The sequence below is a fragment of the Cryptomeria japonica genome, chromosome 7, assembly GCF_030272615.1.
Source record: "Cryptomeria japonica chromosome 7, Sugi_1.0, whole genome shotgun sequence".
In the NCBI taxonomy this organism is placed as follows: domain Eukaryota; kingdom Viridiplantae; phylum Streptophyta; class Pinopsida; order Cupressales; family Cupressaceae; genus Cryptomeria; species Cryptomeria japonica.
Window position 1 is genome coordinate 153868614 of NC_081411.1, and position 27989 is coordinate 153896602.

General features: G+C 36.5%; 1 protein-coding gene across 1 annotated transcript; it reads right to left on the minus strand.

Annotated features, from left to right (window-relative positions):
- Positions 1-2185: 2185 nt before the first annotated feature.
- LOC131078223 (leucine-rich repeat extensin-like protein 4) lies at positions 2186-4507 on the minus strand. Its single transcript, XM_058015885.2, has one exon. It carries the CDS (start codon positions 4361-4363, stop codon positions 2675-2677), a length of 1689 nt encoding a protein of 562 aa, XP_057871868.2. The 5' UTR covers positions 4364-4507; the 3' UTR covers positions 2186-2674.
- Positions 4508-27989: the final 23482 nt, after the last annotated feature.

The window sequence follows — 27989 nt, forward strand, 5'->3', positions numbered from 1 at the left end:
TCTTGCACTTCCCCATAACTATCCTCAATTTATAAGAGATGAAACTAAGGTATAGATAACAGTCACAATTAGATAACTCCCAAAGATTAGTGAATCATGATCAATTCAATTTATTAAGACCTATGCTAATTGCTATCCTATTTTCAAAGTGCCCAATTTAAGTATCCCCATAAAACATTCTTATAAACCATGGCATAATCTATCATATCCATATCAATTGATATCAAAGCTTTAAGTGTAATCTTTGGATACAACCCAAATATATCAATAGAATTTTTTTTAAATATCACTTCAAACATTTCACTTTACTATCATGCATCTTCTTTTGATCACTAATTTAGGCATCCCATTTTCACATCTAGAAACTACATTTGACAATTGTATCTATCCTTTTGGTGCATCTTCTTCATTCTGATAGGTTTATCCACACAATTATATTGGTTAAAATTTAGCAAAAGAGTTTTGAATCATCTTTCTATTAGATAAATCAAATCTTTCAACTTTAAGCCATCACACAAGATTTCAAACTAGAAGACTACATAAATAACTTATTCATTTTTTAAAAATTAAAAAACTCAAAATTACATTCTAACATAAACTATTTTTAAAATAAAAAATATATTAGTTACTTCAAATACCTTTCATTATTACAAACCCTAGATTTAAAACCTACTTCATATTTTCTTCCTTTATAATAGGTTCATCTATTAACCTTAGGCCCAATCTTTCCCATAACATTCTTTCATGATATTAGTGAGTAGTGGATGGCCTTGTGCTTTCTTTTTCATCCCCCCCTTCCAATATTGTGATATCATCCATGCAAAAATATTATCCATTACTATGAAAAAAATATAATATATTTTACTAAATGTTATATATAAAATGTAATTGTATTAGTGTAAATTCTATCATAAAGTGAGAGAATGCAAGCAAGAGTGCCAAAATGTTATAAATATAAAAGAATAAAAATAAAAAATCTTTTAGAGAGTTAGGAGAAGCTTTTAAAGTAGTAATTTTGCTTCAAGTCTAACTTGTCATTAAAAATATTTTTCACCTTACTTAATTTTTATTTTGTAAAATATTAGAATGAAGATTTTTATTTTAAATTGGTGATGTGCAAGATTCAAATTCATCCCATTTGTTTCTTATGGATCCAAATAATGATAGAAATCATCTTAAAACTTCTTGAAAATAATAAATACTCAATAATTGAACATCCCCATACCAAACATGAGTTTTCTCTATTTTAAATAGTTGTTATATATATACATACTTACACGTATATGTATGTTTGTATGTATGTGTATGTATCTACATACATACATACATACATACATATACATATACATATACATATACATATACATATACATATACATATATTTGTAAACAAAATTAGATTACCATTTAAATGAATTCATTTTTAAAATTTTATTTGTATAAAAATACTAGGAAAAAAAACACCAATTAAAAACTATCTATATTCCTAATATTAAATAAAAAATAATACTTATATTACTAAGGAAAACTAAATATAACAAGAGTTAAATTTAATACAATCATACGAATGAACAATTGCCAATAAAACATGGGTTCAAAAATTTGAAGTATGTAATATAGAAATCAGCCTCTTTTATCAATTATTTAAAATACAAGATAGATTGTTTTCAAATATTTAAGGAGATTGTTGTTTATATTGACTTTCACCTATTTATATTTAGTTATATTATTTATTTTGTGAAGTTTTTTTAGTGTGTTTTTTTTTATTTATTTAATCAATTGAAATATGTTATTTATCATTTTTTATCTTTTTTCTTGCTTTTTTCATATTGATGATACATTATTAAATGTAATTTGAAATGTTAATAATAAATATAATTACATTGTTAAAATCCAAAAGTACTTTTTTCTAATACTTCAAATTCATTCACGTTAAAATCATGTTACTATTTCAATAGAATTAAATTTCAATTTTCAACATTGTACCATATTAAATATCATATATATTACTGTTCAACATCTCTACCCAATTTATAACTCCCACCAAAAATATTTATCAAAAATCGAAAAATATATATATTTCAATCTTCAAACTTGTAAGAATGAACTCCAATTTGTACACTTGCAACTCAACATTCGGTATCATTAGATGCTCTATAGCTCATAACAGAGATTCTTGCATCTATAGTTGAAAAGAACGGTAGATCGATTAGTCCAAATAATGTTATAACACTTCATCCTGGAGAGCTTATTCCTTAATAATTTCTTTCCAGTAAATGAGACCTGCTGTCATACAATACCTTAACAATAAAACAATTTTCCTGCCTGCTATAGTAGGCTCAATTACATAGCTATTTTAAATCACAAATCAGAGGGGGAAATTTCAAACAAAGCTTGCAGAATTTAATTTAAAACCGAATACCCATATAATCAATCTTTTAAACAAGTAGATAAATTCTGATAGATTATAAAGATCAATTTGGCCTAAAGGACATAATAGGTCATCCCATCTTCATCATCTCATAAGAATAAAATTGCACCCATCTATTCATGGAAAAGATGACCAACTTGAAAGAAAAGCAATGCCCATTCAAGGAAGCAGACAGGATACCTTAACACCTGAAAAGACAGGCAATATGCTGGCTGAGGAGGAGCCTTGAATAAAACCAAGAGTTTATGTGGGTGGCCTAGTTGGGGGAAGAGATCCTTGTGCTGGTGCTGGTGCTGGTTCTGCATGGCAAGGTGGTGGGGGAGGTGGTGGGGGCCTGATGCAAGGTGGTGGCGGCAGCGGGGGCTGAATATGTGGAGGGGGAGGAGGAGATGGATGAGATGGAGGTGGAGGTGAGGGCATGGGTGGTAGGGGGGATGGTGGAGCATGAGGTGGAGGTGGTGGTGGTGGCGGTGGGGGCTGAATACATGGAGGGGGAGGAGGGGGTTCATTTGGAGGAGGAGGAAGAGGAGATGGATGAGATGGTGGTGGAGGTGAGGGCATGGGTGGTAGGGGGGATGGTGGAGCATGAGGTGGAGGTGGAGGTGGATTAACACAGTAAACAGGTGGTGGTGGTGGAGGAGGAGAGGGTGGCGGAGGGGGTGGGGAAGGAGTAGGTGGGGGTGGAGGTAGCTTGACTGGATTACATGAATTAGATGCATTGCAACCCATAGGTTGAGAAAGGACTGCAGCACATTGCATGAATGACCTCTGAGAAGGCCTGCCAGGAATACAGTTATTTGCATCATTGAAGGTAACACCTTTGGAAGGAAGGGCAAGACAATTAGGTGCCTCTCCATTGAATATATTGTAGGTGAATGTAAAGTTCTCCAAATTAGGCAGTGCACAAATGCTCTCTGGGATCCTTCCAGATAGCTTGTTGTGAGCAATATTCAATTGTTCCAAGCTAACCATCTCTCCAATGCTATCTGGTATAGAGCCAACTAGCTTATTAAAGCTAATATCAAAAACTGTTAAGTTTCTCAGATTTCCAATAGTAGATGGCAGACAGGCTGACAAATTGTTGTTCATGAAGATTAACTCATTGAGTGAATCCATCTGAGTCAAGCTAGGAGGTAGGCATCCCTTGAGATTATTGTTGGCAAATACAAGAACAGAAACAGGGGAATTTCCAAGGTTGGAAGGGATTTCAAGATGGAACCTGTTGTCATTGATGAAGATGGCATCCAGATCCTTGTCAAACAGCTCCTCTGGTAGGGACCCTTCAAACTCATTGAATCGAATGTCCAAATACTGCAATTTAGGCATGGAGAGCACCACCAATGGGAATGGCCCAGCAAACCTGTTGTTGCTGATATCAAACTCAAACAGCTCTGTCATATTCACAAAGGTATGAGGCACAATCCCACAGATCCTGTTGGAATTGATATGGAAGAATGCCAGATCTGTAAGAAGCCCAAGCTCCACAGGGAGATACCCTGCAATGTCTGCATGGTTGAGATCAATGCCTGCTACAACAGTGATGTTTGGATTATCCAATGCAGGGGAACAGAACACACCAGTGTAGTTACATACATCAGCACCAAACCAGTTGCCTGTTGTGTTAAATGGGTCTGAAATGATTGCTTCCTTCCAGGCCTGGAGAGCAATGTAGGCATTCTCCAGCCTTGAATTTGGAAACTTCAAGCTGGGATCAACTTCTACCTTTTCCCCTCTTTCCCCAGATCCATCCGTGTAGTACAAGAGCTGCCTGTGACTACTGTACTTTGCTTCTTCATTTGATACTTTCCTCCTAGACTCCACAAAATGGCAATGTGCAAAAATTGCAAACCCCAATACAAGCAAAACAACTACCCTAACATCCTGCATTGCAGAATCTCTACCCCTCCTGCTGCTGCTCATGTGAATCCACATTAGCACATTCTATTATGTAGAGAGGGAAATCTAAAATCCAAGTGGGTGTTGCAATTGCAAAGACCAAAACTTATAGGAATCTATAGGCAATGAAGACAGGCTTAAGAGGGCCTACCAATGCACACCCACCTGGAAATAAGATCTAGAAAAAACGTCAACTGAACACCCACATCGCAATTTTTCTTCATCCTGCTTCAAAAATAGAATGCCAACTGCTACCGCTAGATATTTGCCTAGATACATGGAATAGTAAAACCAACTATTGAACTGACAATAGGATTTTGCCACAACTACAACAGAAACAATAACTATCATTATTTTTAGATAAGAGGATCAACATTGTTATCATGAATACCCGCAAGCGTGGAACTGGCATCCGTTTCTAACTACATTGAGATGAACAGTTGTAAATGAGTAAATGACAACAACATCAAATTTGATTGAAACTGAATACATATAATTTATTGTAGAACGAATTAGGGTCAGAATTCAATGAGTAACAAATCAGTAACTGAATGTTGCTTTATATATAGTCCAGAAAATCTGAGTACAGGGAAGAATTTATTTTCCTAATCAGTATAATCTAGTTCTCTTCCTGATGGGCCATTAGAGCGCTACTCTAAACGGAGACTATTTGCACTGTTTCTTCTTCCCACCTGGTTATTTCTTTGATTTTTGAGCTCCAGGTCATCTGCTAGTTCTTATCAAGCTAGGAAGTTAGTCATTTCCTCATTAAAATTGTTGCATATTTGCCCTGTTCCAAATCCCATGACGAAATTCTCAGTGCTGTTTAATACATGGGCACATCACCATTAGAATTTAGTTTCACATTAATATTTCATTCTCTGTTAATCATTCTAGTCTTCCCAAACTCTTTTTTCCTTAATCAAAACTGTTAGTTTCTTAATCCATTAAGTGCATGTAACTGACATCCAAACAATTACTTCTTCTCTGATTCCATTATTGTGAGTCCATGAAAGCTGGATAATAAATATATTAAGCAGTTGAAATTTTGAACCCAGAAGTTCATCTCAGAAATTTTTACTGCCAGCACAAACTAAGCCCTTTGTAACTGATATCAAATGCAGAGCTCACCATGATTAGAGGGTAGACAAATAATTAAATAACTCTTTAGTACCATTAAATATATGTAATTTTCTATCAATTGTTCGATGGGGTTAAGTTGTTAAATATAGCGAAATTCAAATCAAATTAAATATTATTTATTCTTACTTTTTGTTTTTCTTTCACTATATGATCCGGGAGCTAAGTTGTTAAATAGAGTGAAATTCATATCAAACAAAATAATATTTATCCTTATTTTTTGTTTTTCTTTCACACATGCTTGCTGACATCCTATAAGGGCTGATGCCCTTGTAGATGCCTAATTTCTTCAATTTTCTTAGATTAGCAGTGAAACATGCAACTAGGAATAGGCATTTATCCTTTAAGAATGCTAGTGCTATAGGAGATGTGAAAGAAACCAACAATATTTGATAGACATCACTCCCCTCTCATAAATCACTTTATGGCTAGAATGGAGGCTCTAGGGGAATAGTTAAATCTACAAAGAAGATCCAATTCTTGGAGTTGAGGAATTAATCACAAAGATGCATACACCCTAACAAAGTGATGTACATAGAGAATCTTTTTGAAAGAAAAAAAAACTCTGCAAAAAACTCTGCTATAATCACCAATTTTTTTCTGGGTAACTCTAGCAACATAATGGTTCGTGAAATAAACATTTGGCACATGGATAAATCATAATAGGTATTTGGTCTTTGTAGAATACCTCACTCTTTATGGAACCCTACATCTCAAGTTTTAATCCTTTAACTAAAAATTTCAAGATTGTTCTAGTTTTCTTTAGAATGCACAATCTACCTTTATAGTTTTTACTTCCCTCCACAATGGAAAGCATTAGCAATGCCTTACCAAAGTTCATCTCAATCTCTCATGAAACCTTAAAGAACTTTCATTCTACATATACACTTAGTAGATTTGAACTTTTGTTTGCATCTTCTTGCTAAAATGTGGTAAAAAGTAGGGGATATAATTTGGAAGCAAATATTGGAACTATTTTGGACTCCATCACTTATAAGGTTTGTGTTTAGAGAAGAAAAGGAAGGTTAGAAGGGAAACTTGACAATTAATTGAATGTGGATTTGTAGCATTAGGTTGTTGGCTATCCTTTGATGTTGTTCAGATATATATAGGCTCTACTACCAAAAGTTATAAATTTATTGGCTATCCTTTGATTATGTTGAGATATATATAGACTCTAATAACAAAAGTTATAAATTTAATCTTTATCCAAATAAACAATAAAAGGATGAGAAACAAGCTTTGGGCTACTGTAACATGAAAAATTGAAACTTGTATGCAAATTTGAAAATTAAGTCGCCTTAATGTGGAAAAAATTTCTTAGATCCTTCTTCTTTATGATGTCAAAAACTGTCCTACATATCATGCTTATTAACACTACCTTATGTGAACTTATAACATAAATAATGAATAACATAATCATAAGATAGCAGCAAAGAGTCACAAATTAGCAACATAAGAACATCACATAGCACATGATTTACATGGAGAAACCCTTGAGCAAAAAAAATCCATCGAGAAGAGAGGTCAAGTATGCATTTCAACAAATGATTTGATTACAATACATTCACTTCTAATCTCCTCTTTACCTCCAACATGGCAGTATTTGTGCACCTATGAACAACCTCCTTATGTATTCCACTTGTCCATGTTCCTCTAGAGTAAATCTACATTCACTACTTTCTACATCCAAAGATAAATTTAAATAGAATGTCAAGAACATCAAAACCACCAAACATGACATCCAAAGAAGACACTTCATTCCAAACATGTCCAACTCTTGGATTACCTCCAAGAAAGTCGAAAGGAGACTAGTTTTGTCTCCAATTATTTCCCTCCAACTTGGGTACCCAAACATGGAATATAAACATCACATTGAATGCAATAAGTGATAGAATACCAAGAGATACTAGTTGTATCTTCCAAGATTCCACTTGGAGAATCTCAAATGTCACTCACTTGTCCACTTCCCATGTCATTAATTATCTCATTCTAGGCATCTACATGTGGGACTAATAATAGTAAATAGTTGCCTTCACAACACACCTTTACTACTACTAGTGGAACTCATCACCCCTTATAAATATATTATAAACAATAGTGAGAATAAACATTAAAAAAATATTTTCCCGATACATCCTGAGTGTCTTAGGACACTTTACAAAAATGTTGGAACCATGTGATAGGATATACAAGGTAGATGACACCTTAATCCTAACATTTTTCACTTGGCATCATAAATTATAAATACACCCATGGGAACCACAAATAAGGGGAAAATATCCTTTATCCATCCATGTACCATCTAAATCTTCAACATGCTTTCATTCTCCAACAAAACACATGCAAAAGCAACCATGATAACCACCATCAAGCAAAAAATTCCTCACTTCCTCTAGCATGCCACATATGGAAGAAAAAGGAACATATCAAGATGAGTCATATCAATTGTCATTGAAACCTACACCAATCTTTACGTGAACACTAGCATCATATTCAAATGATAACAAAGGCTTTTAGTCACTGCCTTACTCATTATACCCAAAATACCAACCACAATAAATTGATATTCATCCAAGCTAGCCATACCTCAAACTTGAGTATACCATCATAGATAGAAACTTCATACCATCAATCAAGTTTGTGTATGTCAATACAACATACCAATGCACAAATGACCAAAATGAGACCAACTAACAAAGTCTACATTAACATTGAAACAATCTTATGGACATCGATAGTCCACACCTGAGTTGTCGCAATGCAATCAATAGGATGTAGACACCTACAAACGACGTAACTCATAGATCCTAATCCAATGAAACATGTGTTGGTTAACAGATTTTGTTCTCTTCAAAATATGACAATATGACTCCTAGCCCCGGACAAGGGAACAGACTATTAACAACTGTTGGAGAAGTTGCATTTGCTTTGCAACTTTCCTCTGAATTTTAGAGGTATAGCTCCCTCTTATGATGTGAATTTGGTTTTTTTCGGGTGTTCTTTTAACCAAAAAAAAAGAAAGGCAAAAGTAACTAATAGTAGAGAAAATGAAAGAATCTTTCTAATCAACCATCAATTAACCACTATCATTTAGTACTCATGCAAAGATGAATATCATACAATAGTGAACATTAGAGGGAAACAAGCCTTAAATTATTCATTGTATGAAAACTTGAACAAAATGCATTCACATAAGAAAAATACGAAACTCATCTACTGTGGTACAAAGTCTAGTCATATAAATAAACTGTTCAAAGTTTCAATAAAACAAATTTCAATCCATTTCCATATTCTACTTGTCTTTCAGAAAACAACACAAAGCCTGTCTTTCCAAAAACAATTCCCCCTGTGCTCATCTATTTTCTATCTTTTTATATCTAAAATTCCCTTTTTCCGTTTTCAAGAGACAGTTCCTTCCAGAGTAACGGTCTTGAAAATGATTGTTTAAACATGATTTTAGATAAAACAAAAATTACTAGAAGGTCCCATCATTAGCACTAAATCTCGCATTATAAATAGCTACCATACTTCTTCTTCATCAGGCACTAAGTTTCGTCCAGCGATTTGGTTGTCGATCATCTCTGCCTTCATCTCCTCTTTCATAAGCACCTAGAGAACTACTGAAAAATCATCCTCATCTTCTATGAGCTCCCAAGCAAGATCAATCAAGTCAGAGAGAATGTCGTCCTACATATGCTCAACATCTGGTTGTATCATAGGGCCCTTTCCTTTAAGCACCATCTTCTTAATTGTGTGAAAACTTAGTGTTTAGTCCTTACGGCAAGGTTGGTAAACTCACGGATAAACAGAGATATTCCACACGTACCAACAATTCATATCACAATAGCATTAACATATATTAAAGCATAAATAACAATTACAGAACAACTATGGCAAAATAATAATATCTTTATTGGATTCTCAAACATGCCAATACAATCCTAATCTGCCAAGGTTCCAACCATACCATATATAGACTCGACGGTTGGCCAAGTTGCAAACCATCACTAAATACCAACTACCCCATGGGAACCTCTCGGCAACTCATACATAACAAAACATAACATCCAAACCAACTATAAACTAACATGTGGTATTGACCCCTAACATCAGCCCCCCAAAAAAAGTAGTCGTCTTCTAGATGACTAAGACAATAGGAGCTGGAATAACAAAACAAAAGACTAAGACTGAGGAGGGGGAGGAGGCATCTCTGTCGTGGTTGAAGAAGAAGGTTGTCGCCCTATGTGGAGTCTGAGGTTCTTCTCCGCAATCACTTGGCGCTCCTGTGCCTTCTTGACCATGTGTGCAGCCTCCAATAGTTTTTTGTCCTTCTGCTCCATCTGCAAAGTAAGGTCAGCCACCTGTGCTACCAGCGCATGTTCCTCCCTCTCCCACATGCTACAACAGGCCTCATAAGTGGTCACCTTTGTCTCTAACTCAATCATCAGGTTCTTCTCTACTATGGCTAACTTTGCATGCTTCTCCCCTTCCTACATGCAGCCACTGGGTCTATTGCTCTATCTGACTGTGTCGCATCTATAGGTAGACATTCCGAAACAATCCCTCCATACTACGCAAGGTGGCTCCCAAGGTTCCCACTCCCTCCACCAGTTACATGTGTGTCCACTCCTGTAAAATCTCTGGTGTACTACTATCTGGCCACTCTTGCTGCTCAAAAGTGGCGTGCAAACTCCTCCGCACATCTGGAAGGCATGAAGTGGAACAAATTCTCGGTGTCAACTGAGTTGCTGGCATCCATCCATCTAGTCAACTATTTCATTACTCGTGCTATATCTGAGATCCCATGTAGCTCCCCAAGGAATTGCTGGAGCGAGCCTGCTGGATCGCTAGGGTCTGGCGGGGTGAGGTGAAGACCTGTCGGTGGTCCTTCGGACCCGCTCTCCTCAACATCAATGATCTTCAGGCCATGTCAACCACCTCTAGTTGCTCTGTGTTGCTCCTTTGCAGACATCATCTCATCCTGATCTGTGATAAGAGTGGACATATGTTATGTCTAGCTCTATCCAACTGCCATGGCGTGTAGTTAGGGCAAAATGGGAAGGTGAGGTGTGAGTGCAAACTATCCCAGCCAACTGTCCAGAGATGCATCTATATCCTTGTCAGCCAGTGTGTCCAGTATCGCTAACTCCTCCAGACCATCTCCTCCTTCCATCGGTACATCCTTAGACTCATTTCCCCCTGCTGGTACCGTACTGCCCTCAACTGCTACAGTCCCCTTCGTACTAGTACATGTTGTACCAGTACCTATCTCTTGTATGACTACTTCCTGCATGGCTATCTTCACAGTTTCCTCTGGTACAGATGCCTCTTGTACTACTACCTCCGGACTATGTTGTACGGCCTCCTCTTCCATCGTACGGTCCATCATTCCTACGCCACCTAGGTCACTACTCGTATGGTTTGTTGGCCTACTGGTACACTCTGCTGCTAGTACGGCTTGTGATTTGATTATGGCCAGGCTGATCTACGACAGCGACACTCATCGTTGTGTTGGCGGTTCCCCTTCATCAACTCTCCTAAATAGCACTCCTACTGATCTTACCTCACTTACCGGGTTGGCCACTGTGAATGCTTCCTACGGTACCAAGTGTGTTGAAGGAGGTAATTTGGGGGGTGCAAATTTCACCTGTGTTCTTTTCCACTATTCTCACAGTCCTCCATGCTACTCTTCCTCCTCCTCCCCTTCCTATTGTTGTGATTCTGCTTCCTCTTCTTCTTCTCCAACCGTGTGTGGTGCCATTTGAAATCCTTCATCTCCACTCTCCTGCTCCTCAATTTCTTCGACCTCTTCATCGAAATATTTCATGCTGCTATCCTCTTCAACCTCGAGTGCTACGTCCAACTTCCTCCTCCTCTTTGTTGGTTGTATGGTATCACCAAGTGTGTCCAGGTGGACATAATAGTACATGGATGGTTTGTTGGGTTCTACCCTATCGCGTGGTTCAAAAGTACCCCACATCTCTAGAGGTACATGTAAACATACTGCATCGAGGAATAGACTAATGGTGTGGTGGCACATATAAAATGTTTTGTGCTTCAGTTTGAGGAAATCATGAATCCTCTCAGCTAAAAGTTGTCCCCAGTTATAAACTTTGCCACACTTGATGCCATTCATCAACCCTATCATCTAGATGGCTATATCGGATGCAAGGCTAGCCCCTATGAGTCAAATTTTCACCAAGTCCATCAGCATCCTCCATTCTCCTAGTGCAATAAAAGTATGCTTCAATCCCCTACTGTTAGACTAGGCACGCTCTTCCATTGTTCTTCTATCAAGTCATCTTTGCACACCAAGTCCAGTAGCCACTTCTTTTTCTCTTTGGTGAGCTTCTTGACCGGTTTTGTTGTAGATGCTCCCTTCTCGGGTATACCAAATACCCTCCCGAAGTCTTCAGCCCTGAAGGAAACCCGTACTGTGTAGCCCTAGAATTGAATGATGGAGGCCCTTTCCTAGCGGTTGTATCCAGACACCATGGTCCACAACACTAGTTCAAAATCCTTGATATTGAATTTGGGCATCTGAATGGCAAATTCCACCTGTTCTTTTCTGAGAGAATATTTTATCACATGGTCAGGAGGGATTTCCTCCCACCAAGCATGACATTCACTGCCGGTCACACTCTCGAAGGCCACATTTTGTGCAGTAACTCCTTCCGAGTCCTTTTGTACCTTTGGTCTGATTTTCACGTTCTTACTACTATTGGTTGGGTCTGTAGCAGTCATGATTGTGTTGTAATTGCTTTGCCTTGTGGCTATTTTCCTATCTTTGTCAAGTCCTTGACCATTATTATAACAGTCCAAAAGTTTGACACACCAGTTGGTATGAACCATTGTACCATTTCCTTCTTCTAACTGTACGACTTCTCCAACTCACGCAAACTCAGCCCACAATTTTGTATGAATGGCATGAATTTTTGTACTAATACCTTCAAATCTTCGATGCAACTCTTCTTTGCATGTACAGACATCGTATGGTCTACAAATATTTTGCCTCGTGCACTGCACAACATACAGTAATTTTGTATGCATCTCTATTGCTACTTGTCATACATCATACGGTATGTCTCCTTGGTCTAGTCGTACACCGTACAAATTCACAACCCTTTATTCATGGTGTTCCTTGTCGTACAGATTCACCCTATGTGCCTCACCTCCTCTGTCTGTATGTGCAAACTGTACATTGTACGGATTGAATGTTTGTTGTACCTTCCTACCCTCGTTCGTATGGATTGCCTTGTTGTACCTTGCTTGCTCTTTCTTCCCTTTTCATATGGACAATCCATGCTATGTACGAATTCACTTGATTTCTTTGTGTCGACCATATGGGTAATTCGTACATTGTACGATGTCTCTCTAGGAAAAGATGTCCTTGTATTCTTGGAATATCTTGAAGGTCACCACCTTCAATATGGGGTCCCAATCATCCCATACGAGTATCACCTACGGGTCCTCGTCCTTGCCTAGATTGACTTTTTTCACATCCCTTTCCTCGTACTTGATAGGTTTGTCTTGTTCAAACCAGTGGGTTGGTGTTTCCTCCACTCATACCATCCCTTCCTGGTACCTACCGTACTCTGAGGGAAATGACTGCTCTTTCGTATTGCCACTTAATTCCCCAATCTCACATATTTACAGAATGTGGCACTCCGGGTGGAAGACCTCGTAGTCCTCCATCTGCCAATGGAAGAGTCTGGCCAATGAACTAGTTCCATCTTCAGAGCATCCGTCCAATTCCAACACTCCTTCCTCATTGGGTTCCCTCCCTCCTCTGTCTCCTTCGGAACCCCACTCCCATCTGTTTGAGTCCTCCGAGTCAAAGTCAGACAACCCAAGCTCTTCACTGACGACTTGGTTTCTCAGGTCAATCACATACTTATGACCTTCACTCTTGATTGAGAGTGTACTCTTCTTCCAATTATGATTGGCTCTATCCATGATCAGCCATCCCCTTCTGAGGAGAGCGTTGTACGTTTTTCTCTCTAGTAGAATGACTACAAAGTCTAGAAGGAATCGTTGTGTCCCGATCACCACCTTTTGTGCCATGAGAGTCCCGATGGGTTTGATACCATGTTGATCCGCACTGACGAAGTGGAATGTTGGTGGCCAGAGTGTAGGCTTGCCAAGACCTCTCCAAGTTTCTTCCGGTAGCACGTTGACTCCAGACCCGCCATCCACAATGGTGTTTGTGATCTTCTACCCCATTATCTCCATCTCTACCATGGTAGGTTTCCGTCCAATGCTTACGGTGAGCAGCATAGGATCTATGGCATCTGTATCAGGTTCCGTCACCAGAGCCATACTAGATGGTCTTGTTGTCATTCAGTGTTCCTAGTTGGCAGTGGTGTCTCTGACTGCATTTGTCAAGGCCATCCTCAACTGCGACATGGTCTGTAGGAGTTCGGATACCCATATGGGTATAGTAGTCTGTAACATCTGCTTAATTGTTGGTTTTTCTGGTCCCGATCGAAGTGGGGTACTGGCAGTTGGATGTGAGGCCCTTAGTTCTTCTACCATTGCACGTTCAATGTCTACCCTAGCTTCCTAGAGTCTTTCCTTCTTTGTGAGAGGGTCAAGATACGTGGCTTTCTTGTTTTGCAATCTTGTGATTTCCAGTACACCTTCCTCTGGTTCTTTTACGTCCAGCATATTCACCCCTTTTTTCTTTGGACATTTTGTGTCCTCATGATTCCCGGACCGCACCATTTGCACAACAAACTCCCCACATTATCTCTATTTTGACATTCCCAAGCAAATTGACCCCATTCGTTGCATTTCCAGCATTGGATCATGGGTCGTCCTTTTGTGTCATACTAAATTCTACTCCTCGACGTGTTATTGTTGGACATATTGTTACCCCGCTGGTTGTTTTGGTACCCTCCAGGAGAGGCGTCTGAGTTTGTTTCTGGCTTCGGAGGTGTCACTGGTGGTGTGACTTGGTCGGGTTGGGTGTAGAGCACTTGGGTGCTCTGTGCTTTCAATTCATAAAGGCATTCCTTAATGGAATATCCCATTACTTGGTAGATGTCACAGAAGGCTTTTCAAGGGCAACTCCCCTTAGTGTGCCCCTCTGTCTTACAATCGGTGCACCATAGTTCCTTCCCTTCCTTGCCATTTTCTTTGTCGGCCTTTAGTTCTTTCATCATCCTCATCATATCCCTTCAGATTTTTTGTATTGTCTTGGATTCCTCGTCGCTGTCTTCATCTGTACTATCCCCATCACTCACCCGACGCTTCCCTCGAGATGTCTTATTTTCACTCTCAATATACATTGTGTGGTTGTATGCTTCATCATACGAGGGCAGAGGGACCACCTTCATCTTTCGTCTGAGGGACGGTACCAGTCCTTCAACAAACCATCTCTTCTTCAGGCCATCAGTCGATTGGTTCTCCATTTTGTTGAGCAGTTCCCTCAGCCTTCTGTTATAGGCCCGCACACTTTCACTTTTTCCCTACTTGTTGTAAATCTCCGCCATGATTTCATTGTCATCCCGTAGGAGTTTAAACTCCTCTTGGAAATCCTTCTTCAGGTTGTTCCATGATGTTTTATACTAGGCATCCAAGTCCGTATACTAGTCAATTGCTATTCCTCGTAGGGTGGCCGAAAATGCCTTCAACCAGTAATCCTGGTTGTCTTGGCCATTTGCCTCCCAAATGGTCATGCATGTCTTACAATATCGTACGAGATCCTCCGACCCATCACTCATGAATTTTGGAAGCTTTTGTTTCTCTAGAGTGTGTGCCATTGTTTTCGTCTGGAGGGTTTTATGTAGCGCTTGAAAGTTATTATATGTCTGAAAGATATTATGTGTCTGGAAGGTACCTTACACGTTTGACTCGGTTGGACCCTTGTCCATGGGGCTTTGGTCACCCTCGCTCCTATAGTCCCTCCTTCCCAAGGTTTTTGGGTCTGACCCTCCTATTTTGGTTTCCTCCATCAAGGACAAATACCTGATGCGGGATAATGTCGTTTCAAAATAATTGGTGGTCTCTTCATGCAGATCTTGTACCGCCTCCTCTCCTTGTTCAAAATACTCTGATAGACTTCTCTGTGACTCAGCTTTGGAGTCTTCTTCACTTGACGTCGAATGTGGGGCCTGGTCGACGAGATCTTCCTCTGCTACGTCTGGAAGTGGCAGGTTCCTGGTGACCTCCTCCAACTCCTTCCACGTACATGGTCTTTGTCTCTCTCAACTACGACTTTGACTATGTTCCTTAGGGCTCCTTGAGTCAACAACTTCCCTTAGCCTTCATCTTCGCTCATCCTGTTCTTTTATGTGGATGGATCTTTGTACGGTTCCCTCGTCTACTCCCTCAGTGGTAGTTGTACGTCTGTCTTTGTTTTAAGTGTCGAGGGTACGACATCAGCTTGTATCCCTTTCCTCTTCCTCCCTACGGTTCTGTTCTTCGTACCTTTGGAGTACTTGTTGCCGATAGAGTTCCATTGCAGTTTCCTCTCTTTGGTCTTGGAGTGCAATCAGATTTCTAGTGAGCAACCTTGGAATACTGCTAAGCAAATCAAAGACGGGAGTGTTGACGATGAGTTCACCATGTACCGTGCCTTCAGAGATGGCTCTCTCCTGAGCCTTCCTCTGCACATACTGCGTGACTGACACGTCACACAACTCTACCAAGTATGTCGTCAACTGATCCTCTCGTGCCTCTTCTGCCATACTTTCTTTGTGTGTATCATTGTCTACGATAGTTAATTGCTGGTTTAATGGCCAACCCATTAATTCCTTCCGCCTATAGCCATAATTATCTCCAGGTTTGTACAGGAAATGATGCCAAAATGTTTAGTCCTTACGGTGAGGTTGGTAAACTCATAGATAAATAGAGATATTCCACACATACCAACAATTCATATCACAATAACATTAACATATATTAAAGCATAAATAACAATTACAAAATAGCTATGGCAGAATAATAATATCTTTATTGGATTCTCAAATATGCCAGTACAATCCTAATATGTCGACGTTCCAACCATACCATATATAGAATCGATGGTTGGCCAAGTTGTCAACAGTCACTAACTACCAACTACCCCACGGGAAACTCTCGACAACTCATACATAACAAAACATAACACCCAAACTAACTATAAACTAACATGTGGTATTGACCCCTAACACTTAGATACCAAGGTTTCTTTCTACAATTATTTCCTCTTGGAGACACTCTTCGTGATTTTCGGCTTGCCTGGCAATCTTTCCCAATAAGATGATAACCTTTCTATATTCTGAAAAATCAGTATGTTGTTTCCATGCAAGAGCATGCAGCCCTTGAATAATATTCCCTTGTTCACTTTCTGGCCAATTTAGGTCAGGATTAACGACCAACAACTAGTTATTATGAGGCAGAACCATTTTGGTAAAGAAAACTCATGATGGCATGCGTTACTTGATCAGTTCCTAACCGTGGTGCATTAAATTTTCGTTGCAAAAAGGTAATAATATCAAAAATTATAGCTCATGCTGCCACCTTTACGTGTCCTTAACCATTTAACCTTTCATTAATGATGCTACTTGCAAATCTCCTTTTGATTTGTTTCTTAAAAATTGTGTTTTGCATAGCTGCAACCCAACTTTGAAACTGACAAAAAGGAAACCGAAAGCTTCTAATACTTTGACATCAACCTTCAAGAGAGTATCAGGAAGAAACTAGAAGTGGAAGTCGCAAGGTCTATTGGCTGCCACCCAATAAACATCAGCTCTTCCTCTAGGATCGCGACATAGGGTGGAAATGGAACTTGAGAACTCTGAAACATGATTTCGATATACTAGGGTTTTCCCAATAGGAGACGAGTGATAGAAATAAAAGGAAAACCCGCCTATTAATATAGACAAGCAATTTTAAAAAATAGGTGGGGAGTCACAACATGCAACTTGTCATCACATTAGCAATCAATAAACCAATATATCAATTAGGATAACCAAAAATATATCTAGGAACTCCCATTGCTTGAGTAATGGAAAATATAAAAATAGATCAAAGCATACAAAATACTATCTATAGTTGAATGCATGCAAGTGTATTAAATAGAATATGCATATAAACTTATCCAATTGAAACGAATATATGCAAACCTCAAAATGATACGTTATTATGTTGATGGAGGAGATGTGGTTGTTCATTGATCCAGTAGCATGATGGTGTGATAAGAGTGGTGAAATGGACAACATACCGATGGCATATGAAGAGATAATCAAAATGAGAGAAAAGGCCTCAATTTATAGACTTTTTATGACGAAAATAAATGGACAAGACTCAATGTCAAATGGATGGTTAGGATTGAATGGGGGTGTGGGCCTAGCCTTAGCCTTGTGACAAGTGTCACAAGGAGAATTGATGTGTAAGATATAGGTGTGCTCACACATTTGTGAGCACAAACGAGGAAGCTCATTGAAGAGACATGTCTATGACATGTGTAAGAGATAGGTTGACTTGTTAATGTGACATGTGTAAAAGATAGGGGGCTTGTAAAAATGGCATGTCTATGATATGTGTAAGAGGTAGGGTGGCTATGATGTGACCTTTTATTCTCACATGTGTGAACAAGAGGAGGGTAGGGACACTTGTCACATGATGGAATGTTTAGATCTTGATCCATGTAGATGGATTCAAGGGATAAGATTAAGTGGACAAAGATTGAGGGTGTTGTGGAATTAATTAATAGGAAAAATGGTAATAGAGGTTGTAGTCACATAAATCTGTCCACTTAATTAAATGAATACTTAGTATTTATTTGATTATTTAACCATCAATTAATGAATTAATTAAATTAATATTTAATTAATTCATCTTAACCCTCTTCTCCTATTAATTAAATAAATTATTCAATTTATTTGATTTAATTCACTTAACCAAATTCAGACCATTAATTAAATAAATAAATCATATTTGTTTAATTAAATCTTCTCTCACATTTAAATAAATTAATATTTATTTAAATCCCCCAAAATCCCACCTCTCACATTTAAATAAATTAACATTTATTTAAATCACCTTTATCCTCTACCCACTTGCATTTTCCTACAAATGCAAGTTGCACAATTATTTTAAATAAATAATTCATTTAAATCACCTTTATCCTCCACCCACTTGTATTTTCCTACAAAAGCAAGTTGCACAACTATTTTAAATAAATTATTTATTTAAAATCCTATTTATCCTCACCCACTTGAAACCTTTAATGGTTTCCCTTAAAGTATTCAAACTTGATGGCTTTAAAGTCTTCAAACTTGATGGCTTCCTTCTATAGTCTTCTTAAGACTTTAATGGTTTTCCTTAAAGTCTTCAAGCCTTTAATGGTTTCCCTCAAAGTCTTCAAGCATTTTAATGCTTTATCTTCATTTTTCTCATTTAAATAAATTAATATTTATTTGAATATTTATCCAAATGCAAATTACACCATTTAATTGAAATAAATGATTTTATTTTAATTGAAAATACCAAAATTTCTCCCACTTGCATTTTCCTACAAAATCCACTTGCATGCCTAAACCCCTTCTAGAATTTTCTAATCACTTCTAAATAACCTAACCCCTTCTCTAAACTTTGTCACATTCCTAAGCAAAAGGGAAGTCACTTCTCAAACCCTCAAAGTCTTTGATAACCATTAAAGGCTTTCAACCTTCAACCACTAAATGGCTCAAAGTCTTTGATAACCATTGAAGGCTTTCAACCTTCAACCACTTAATCCCCAAAGTCTCCAATAACCATTAATGGTTACCTCAAACCCTCCCACATGGTTAAAACATTTATTTTGACTCAACCTCTACCCAACCCAAAGGTCTCATCAGGCCATTAATGCTTTGACCATGATTATCTCTTAAACATTTGCACAAAGGTTTATCCTTGGATTAACTCTTAATCCAGTGGGTAATCTTAATTTGGACTTGACCCTTAGCCTCTAGATAACCATGAGGTCTTCTCAGGCCTTTAATGCCTCCAGCCTCTTCTCTCAACCCAATCCTATGTTGACACTTGTCACCATTTTATTGGTGCCAATTGTGCACATGGATCCCCAACTTTCAAACTTGGCCCTTGATTAAACCATTCAATCTTAACCCTTCATTTCCCCATTTCTTCTATAAATAGAACCCTTCTCCTCAAGCAAAAAAAGAGAAGCATTAGAGTATTGTTGTTATACTGGCATTAGCATAGAGCTTTCTCATAGCATCACTATCTACACTTGCATAGCATTTGCTTATCATATTCAACTATCTTGAATCTCCATATGGCATCCATGGCTAGTGCTAAAAGCCGAGAGCTACACTCATTTGGGACTTGGAGAGGAGAGGAACAAGGGAGGAGCAACTATGAGCATCTTGATTAGCTATTTTATTCTATGTTTATATGCTTTCTATTTCATGCTTAATATCTCTCTTGATATGCCTGTTTAGGATAATCTTTTGTTGCTAACACTAACGTTTGTTTCTTGTGCTCTTGTGTGTGTTGCCATCAAATAGATTTTCTAATCCTTTTTGCAGAGCATCAGAGGTTAATTAGCATAAATTAATTACTTAAGTGGGTATTAATTAATGAACTTAGTTGGAGGGTTTCTGGGATAAGGCTAGGCATAATGTTTTTTGTTTGATTGGTAATTTTTGAGTTTATATTATTAATTTAAAATAGTAAAACATACATAATATCATATCAAAATGAGGGATTAACCCCTCTACAGTGCAGGAAGAAAACCACTAAACCACTAAACTGCTAACCACCCAAACCCCCATCTACAAAACCACTAAAACAACTATCATCTAATTTTAATAATATTTACCTATAGACCATACCTTGCCATCTCTAAAATGTGGCTTGTTACCACCATTACAAAGCATCAGTGTAACAAATACAAAAAACAGACCCAACCACTACCCAATTACCAAAAGAAAACTAAACAAACTGCAATTTTTTATTCTTCTTGCCTGGGCCATTGACCTAATAGTCTTCATAAGAAATTTTTTTCTTATGCTCTGCTCCCTTCTTTTTAGCCTCCCTTGCTAGTCGTCACAGTCCCTTACCCACCACCGCTCATGCCATGATGGATGTCAACCCACATAAGGAGTGATCCAGGCAACATGCTTTCGCCACCCAAACCACCCTTCCCTCAACCCAAAAACCAACCCTCGGGCCACAACCATGAAAATGATGTTAGTGTTCATTCTATAACAAAACTCTGATTGCAGGTAATCCTTGCCAAGCAGCAACTCCATAATCTGCAAGAAGGCTGGATCATCGTACTTAAATATCCCCCCAAGCCAATTCTCTGAGATCTTTGCCAAAAAAGGCAAGTTGTTGTTTGATAGAATGAAGCAAGAAGTCCACTTCCATACCACCTAGTTGTAGCACTCCCAAACACCCTCCTATCACAATCTCACAAGATTCCTTGACACACCAACACTTGGATAATACAAAAAAATGTCCACCCACCCTTGCCTTTAAAAAACACCACCTCACCCCCTATCTATTCCATAATAAATGATCATTGAAGCTCGCAAGTTTGGCAGCGTACAAGTCACCCCTCGACCAACTCAACTTCTCAATAGTCCTCCTACACACCATCCCCACCCACTTCATGCAATGATATGGCCATTTTGGAAATTGCATCAGCCACCTCATTGCCTTCTCTCAATACATGAGAGATTTTAAAGGAATTAAATGTACTAATTCCTTCTTTATTAATTGAATAAATTTATTATTTTTTCATGATACCACCTTGCCTTTACTAATGGTGTTTACAATTATTTGCCCCTCCAAATGTAAACATGAAATTGATAGACATTGTGCCATCCTCACTCCCCACAAAGTTACCTACACCTCAACTTCATTGTCCATACCATCCACCAGTCTCCTAGCCCCAATAGCCAGAATATTCCTATTCCAATACCGAGCAACAAAACCAGCCCCTGACAGCTCTGGATTGCCTTTTGACACTCCATCGAAATTCACCTTCATCCAACCATTCTCTAGCTTCTGCTGAACAACTCCTTCCCTTGTATCCCCTTTTCCCAAATTCGAATTTGGATCCGTTCGAGAGAGTCCATTAACTAGCTGATAAGGTTAGCATAATTAAACAAATATAAATTTATTTAATTAAAAAGTGAGGGATAAAGTTGAAGGTTAAATTAAATAAATAATAAATATTTATTTAATTAGCTAGAGTGGGATAAGGTCAATTGTGGTCAGGTATGGACAAATTTAAGTGTCTAATGTATATTTCTCCTCTTTCATATAGCATCATGAATTGATGTTATGTCAAAGAAGAACAAAATATAGTAGATAGAAAAGGATAACCTGACTAGTACCATGATAACCCAATCACTGGTAGGATGGGGAAGGATGATGAGGAGGTAGTGGTGGTATGCCCCCTCGAAAGGATAGGCGGGTTCCAAGAACATGGGTGTGCTCTCAAAATGGATAGGAGGACTATAAGATAAAATATGAAAGGCAAATGGTAGGGATAATGAAGGGATGGATAAGAGGAACAATGGAGGAGAATCATGCTATAGTGATATAAGCAACCTAGATTTGATATTGTACTTGAGATTATGCACCAAGGTATGAGGAACTAGGATGACAATGTGTCAAATATGTGATCAAAAAGGTCAAGTGCAAACATATGCCTTATGGCACCATGATATGGAAGACTATGATAGCTTTGTGGAAATAGGATGCAAGACCATGATAAATGAAACCAATAATAACACACACAAGAAATAAGCAAGCATGCACAACAAACCAAAATTTTGGCCCTAGTCAAGTTGAAAAGCAATTGATTGATGATGAAGAGGATAGCAATGTTAATGATAAGAACAATTCATATCCAAAGGATTGGAAAGGATACATCCCTATGATGACTAATGGATTGAAGTTGATGAATAGATTATCAGTTGATTTGGATCAAGATTTATGGAATGATTAAGGATGATGAGCTAGATTGCAAGAGCGGACTGCAAGGATTAGAGTTGATTGAACTTAGATGGATTGATTTGGGATTTTCTAGATGGGAAGAGGATAAATGGATTGGATATGATAGGAGGAGGACAAATGATGGGTTTGCATGGAGGATATTGTAACAAGCTAATCCTATAGCAAGATAATAAATGAAAACTAACATATCAAATCTTACAGATGACAAATCATAGAGATTTTTTTTTTATTCTAAAGAAGTAAATTAAACTTAACTTTTCAATAAGCATGTCATACCAACTCTTAACCAATAATTATTAAATATGTATATAAACAAATCATAGTTCTAAATCCATCTTTGTACAACATTTAAATAAAATGCAAGAGGATTTTAGGGTCTACTATAATCGGATTCCATTATGAATCTTTATGAACCAATGTAAGCTAACCATAGGGGAAGTATCATTGAGGAACTATACCTCCAACCACAGACCTGGTGGTCTTCCACACATCTTTCTACTGGAAGTGACCCTACCCTTCACAAGGGTAAAATAGATGTTAGGTCTAATGCAATTTGAACCCGCTATTTTAACCTTATACAACTCTAGTCAGTCACACACTATAGGTACTCCTAACTAGCATGACCTTTGACTAGGTAATTTGTCGAGATCATGTAAACTAACATATGCATGTAAGGCAAGTCGCTACCTTGGAAAAAGGTTTTCATAGTTGCAAGCACGAATGAACGTGCAATCAATGTTCACCACCCTTCTTGGCTAGAACATCAATTCTTGGGTTCTATCATCCTAACATAGTCTAGAATGTTTCTTATGATAGCTACAAGTTGTCATAGGACATGGAGGGCATACTTGCCTATGCGCTTAATATTTACACTATTGTTGAATCTTATATTGTGACACGAAACATGGACAACTACCATTCTTGACAAGTTTAAAATGTTATTTTTAGAATTTCAATAGTCTCATGGAAACTCATAGGTGCCATGCACGTATACATGTATGGGAAACCTTGCCCCTACATGCATTCATGCTTGTACCAGTTGCTCAAGAGATACTATAAAGTGATATTTCATCGTGATTAACTATCTTTAACAACATTAGGGTTATTTAACCCAAAATATTTTCACTTCTTATTCAAGCCACTACATACAAGAATTCAAATATAGAGGTTCAAGTCCTCTCAATAGTAATGTTTGGACTTAGTTTAACAACACAAAGTTTGTATGATTATTAGATCAAACATTCATCTTCAGATGACCCAGGCACAGTTACAGGACCCAAGAGTTTTCTTAAATTGACAAGTATTGAATTCAACAAAAGTTATATTCTTCTTCCAACTTTCCATTCTAGTTATAAATAAGGAGAAATTTCCAACAGAATACTAAACTATTTTAGGGTACCCATGGCCCCTTCCATAGACTTAATTAATAGTAGAAGTTGGGTCAAACAATTCATGAGTGGCAGAATTCTGAGATCTCCTATCATATTTCCTTCTCAATCAAGATGAGAATAAACATTGATTACTTGACAAAGGTTAACTTGAATGCATAACCAACTAGGTTCTTCACAAGATTGTAATTTATGTTGATATCTTTTCTATGGAACACAAGAATTGAATGCAAGAGAGGTACTATTGACCTCTTGATTATTAATGATGTAAAATTAAGAAAACATCATTCCATTCTAACCGAATGAATATAACTCAACTAAAATCCTTAATATCATTGTGAATGTAAACAACAAATACACTCATGTGAATACCATTCTTTCTCTCAGAACTCAATTGCTTTCAAATAGAGAGGTCTAAATTACTTGCATGTATATCACAATTATTGTAGTTACTTAAGCTTCACCTTTGTTGATTCCATGGCCAACACAAAAAGTTCCAATCTTTCTATCTTCCTAAATACCATATATTTCCAGAAGATTATGCTTATCATGTCATTTTTCTCTTTAGCTTATGTGAGAAAGAAGAGTTGGTTATTCTTTTTGTTTTCCAAAAACTCATTTTCCTTAAATGAATACAGAGCTAAAAAAGCACTTGTCCTTCAATTTCTTATTTCAAAATCCGTTATCTGAAATTCTATTTTTTTTAGAGAATTTCATTCCATTCCACCCACGTTAGTTGGGTTGGGATATAATTTCCCCATGAAATGGACAAGTGGTGGTCTGATTAAAATGCAAGGCGCCATGAAAAGTATGAGAAATTCATACTACTAGCGCTTACATCTAATTGAGGTGCAATGGATAACATCGATAGTAATTTATATAATTATAAATATAAGAAATATCTAGCAATTATTTTATTCTTATTATTTCATTTGTTTTAAAATTTATCTAATTTATTGAAAGTTTATTTATTGGTAGTTTACATACTTTGTCACTCATTTGTAATAAATTTAGAAGAACACTAAGATTGACAATTGACATTAGAAGTGGTTAGAAAATAGCCTAGTTTTTAAAAAACTCAATATATTTCTCAACATTTTTTTCCTTTTGAAACTATGCTAGAACATTTGATTACAATTAAAAAATAAATAAATATCCAAACATAGACAAGCCACTTGAGTTGTATGCAAAGTGTGGAAGCATACTCGAGGCATATGAGTTGCATTCAGCAAGCCACATAGTGGAAAGGAGAACAATTCAATTTTCCAAGATCTTTTCTAACTTTGGATTCATTTTCTATGCTTGAGATTAGAGCCTATAATGATAGCCATGACATTATGGGCATAATTACCAGGCTCAAAAAATTGATTTATTTAAGGGGTCAAAGAAATTTTGAAATACAAAATCTTCAAAAAGGTTGAGAATAATTTATACATTGATTGAAAAATACAGAGTAAATCAAAAAATTCCATCCACATTCAAGTCAGAACAGTAACAACTGAAATAGATATGGTAACTACATTTATTTAATTACTTAGTCATATCAAAGTTTGCTATTGCACTATAATTTATTCCTATATTAAAGGCAATTGGTCCTTATGAAATGCCCTTATTGTTTTCTCTGGCATTCAACATGTTAGGCTCTATCTATCATGGTTAACTTTATTGAATGTGGCAGCTTCAGGATTTTGCAAACATTTGAAGGATGATGAAATGATCTTGAGCACTCTAAATGATTCATTTATAATTAAAACTTTAAAAAAAATTGAGGTTCTAGTTTAATATTCAGAGGCCTAAATGATTGATTTTTTTGTTTTAAATTCTTTTAGAGATGTGGTTTGTTTTTATCTTTGTTTGCAATTTAATCCATTCAAGAATTGAACCTATTTTCTAACTGACCAACACAGTTTTGCTAAAATACAAATGGGATTTGGTAGAATGCATAGAACTTCAGGAATTGAACCTATTTTCTAATTGACCAATGCAGTTGCTAAAATGCAAATGGGATTGGTAGAATGGATAGAACTTCATTTAAGTTGGTGCACTAAGATTTGAAGAGTTCATACATGTTATTGAATTGGTAATGGAAAGAAGTGGGAAGAAAAAGAGACTCTTGTTCTTCTCTTTAGGAGTAAATGTTATAATATTTTTTTGATTGCCACCAAATGTAATGCACTAAATTAAATTTTTTTTTTTTTTTTTTTTTTTTGTGTGTGTGTGTGTATAACACACATATAGAGAGAGAGACACACACACATATACATGTGTATGTATATATACATATACATATATATATACATACATACATACATACATACATACATACATGTTTGTGTGTGAGTGTGAGTCTCTGTGTGTGTGTGTACATATACATATACATATACATATACATACACACATGCACACACATATATATGCATATATACATACATACATACATACATATATACATACATACATACATATACATATGTACACATATATACACATATACACATATATACACATATATCATTCTAGAGGTGTCTAGAAGAATTGAGGAAAATAAGCACCTCTAAAAAGATAGCTCTCGGAGTAATTTATATATATATGTATGCCAGTTCTTACTTTAGTTGTTTAAACTATAGAATAGGGCACTTGATCTATCAATAAAATGTGGTACTACTTGATTAACATCATATAAGATGTAAACCATCATTATGTGCTGCAACTAAAACAATAAGAAATAAGGGGGAAAAAAGGGTAAAATAAGGTGAAATTATTTATATTTTATCATTACGAAATGTATGAAAAGGTAAAAAATCACTATGAATAATAATAAAAACATCATTGTAAACAATATAATTTAGATTAAAATAAGGCAACTCACATAAGTCATCAATAACATACTCCTAAAATAATGGATCATGTCCCTTACATATGCATACATACATACATACATACATACATACATACATACATATATGTATATATACATATATGTATATGTGTGTGTATATATATATATATATATATATATATATATATATATATATATATATATATATATATATATATATATATATATATAGAGAGAGAGAGAGAGAGAGAGAGAGAGAGAGAGAGAGAGAGATTAAAGTAAGGCAACTCACATAGGTCATCATTAACATACTCCTAAAATAACGAACCATGTAAGGAACAAGAATGTAAATATGCATGTAATGATGTGTTGGTAGAACCATTAAAATCATCATGCAGCAACTCCTCAAAAGTAATTATATTATCATGTAATACATAATATAATAAGTCATAAATAGACACAAATATAAGATAATGTAATATCATCATAATACATATTATTATATAATATATCACGAAAAAAAATCACTACGAATAACACATGCAACAACTCCTCAAAAGTAATTGCATTATCATATAATACATAATATAATAAGTCATAAATTGGCACAAATATAAGTTATTGTGGTATCATCATAATACATTTTATTATATAATATATCACAAAGAGAAATTTTAAAAATATTAATAACTAAAATTAAAATATATAATATCATAAAACAAATTTCCACAAATATATAAGCTATGTGTATACCTTTCACCATAAAAAAAAAATACATGGGTGTTGATCTTAGTTTAAAATACTTTATCCACTCTTTAAATCAAATACCCTATGCATACTATAAAGAAAAAACTAAGATTTTAAAAGATGGCATCTTTAAGAGTTTTCATAATTCTATTTGTTAAAATACTAGCAGTTGCAGGGAGAGTGCCTGCAACAAGAGGCCGATAGGTGTGATTGTAAAGGCATTATAGAGAAAGAAGCAGATAAACAAAAATATGCAAGGAATGAAAGTTATAGAAAAGTGCACTGACTTTGTAGAAGCATCATAAAGAAACAAAGCAATTAAAGCAATAGAAAAGAGTAATCTTTATAGATATGTAAATATGTAACTGTACATAACCCAACCAATGTTTATAGTTGTTCCCAAAATATAATGTGAACCACCCACCATCCCCCATGTTGTATAGTATGAAAGAGCAAAATAAAGTAGTTATTACAAATGGTTTCTATTTTAGACTATATAAAACAAAACCAATATTATTTGTTGGACCCAGAAAACCTACGTTATCCACCCTCCAACCCCCATGCTGGTGTTGCCAGCATGTTATAC

Excerpts from the sequence above, each read along its gene's own strand:
- LOC131078223 (XM_058015885.2), bottom strand. The coding sequence starts at position 4,363 with ATGTGGATTCACATGAGCAGCAGCAGGAGGGGTAGAGATTCTGCAATG.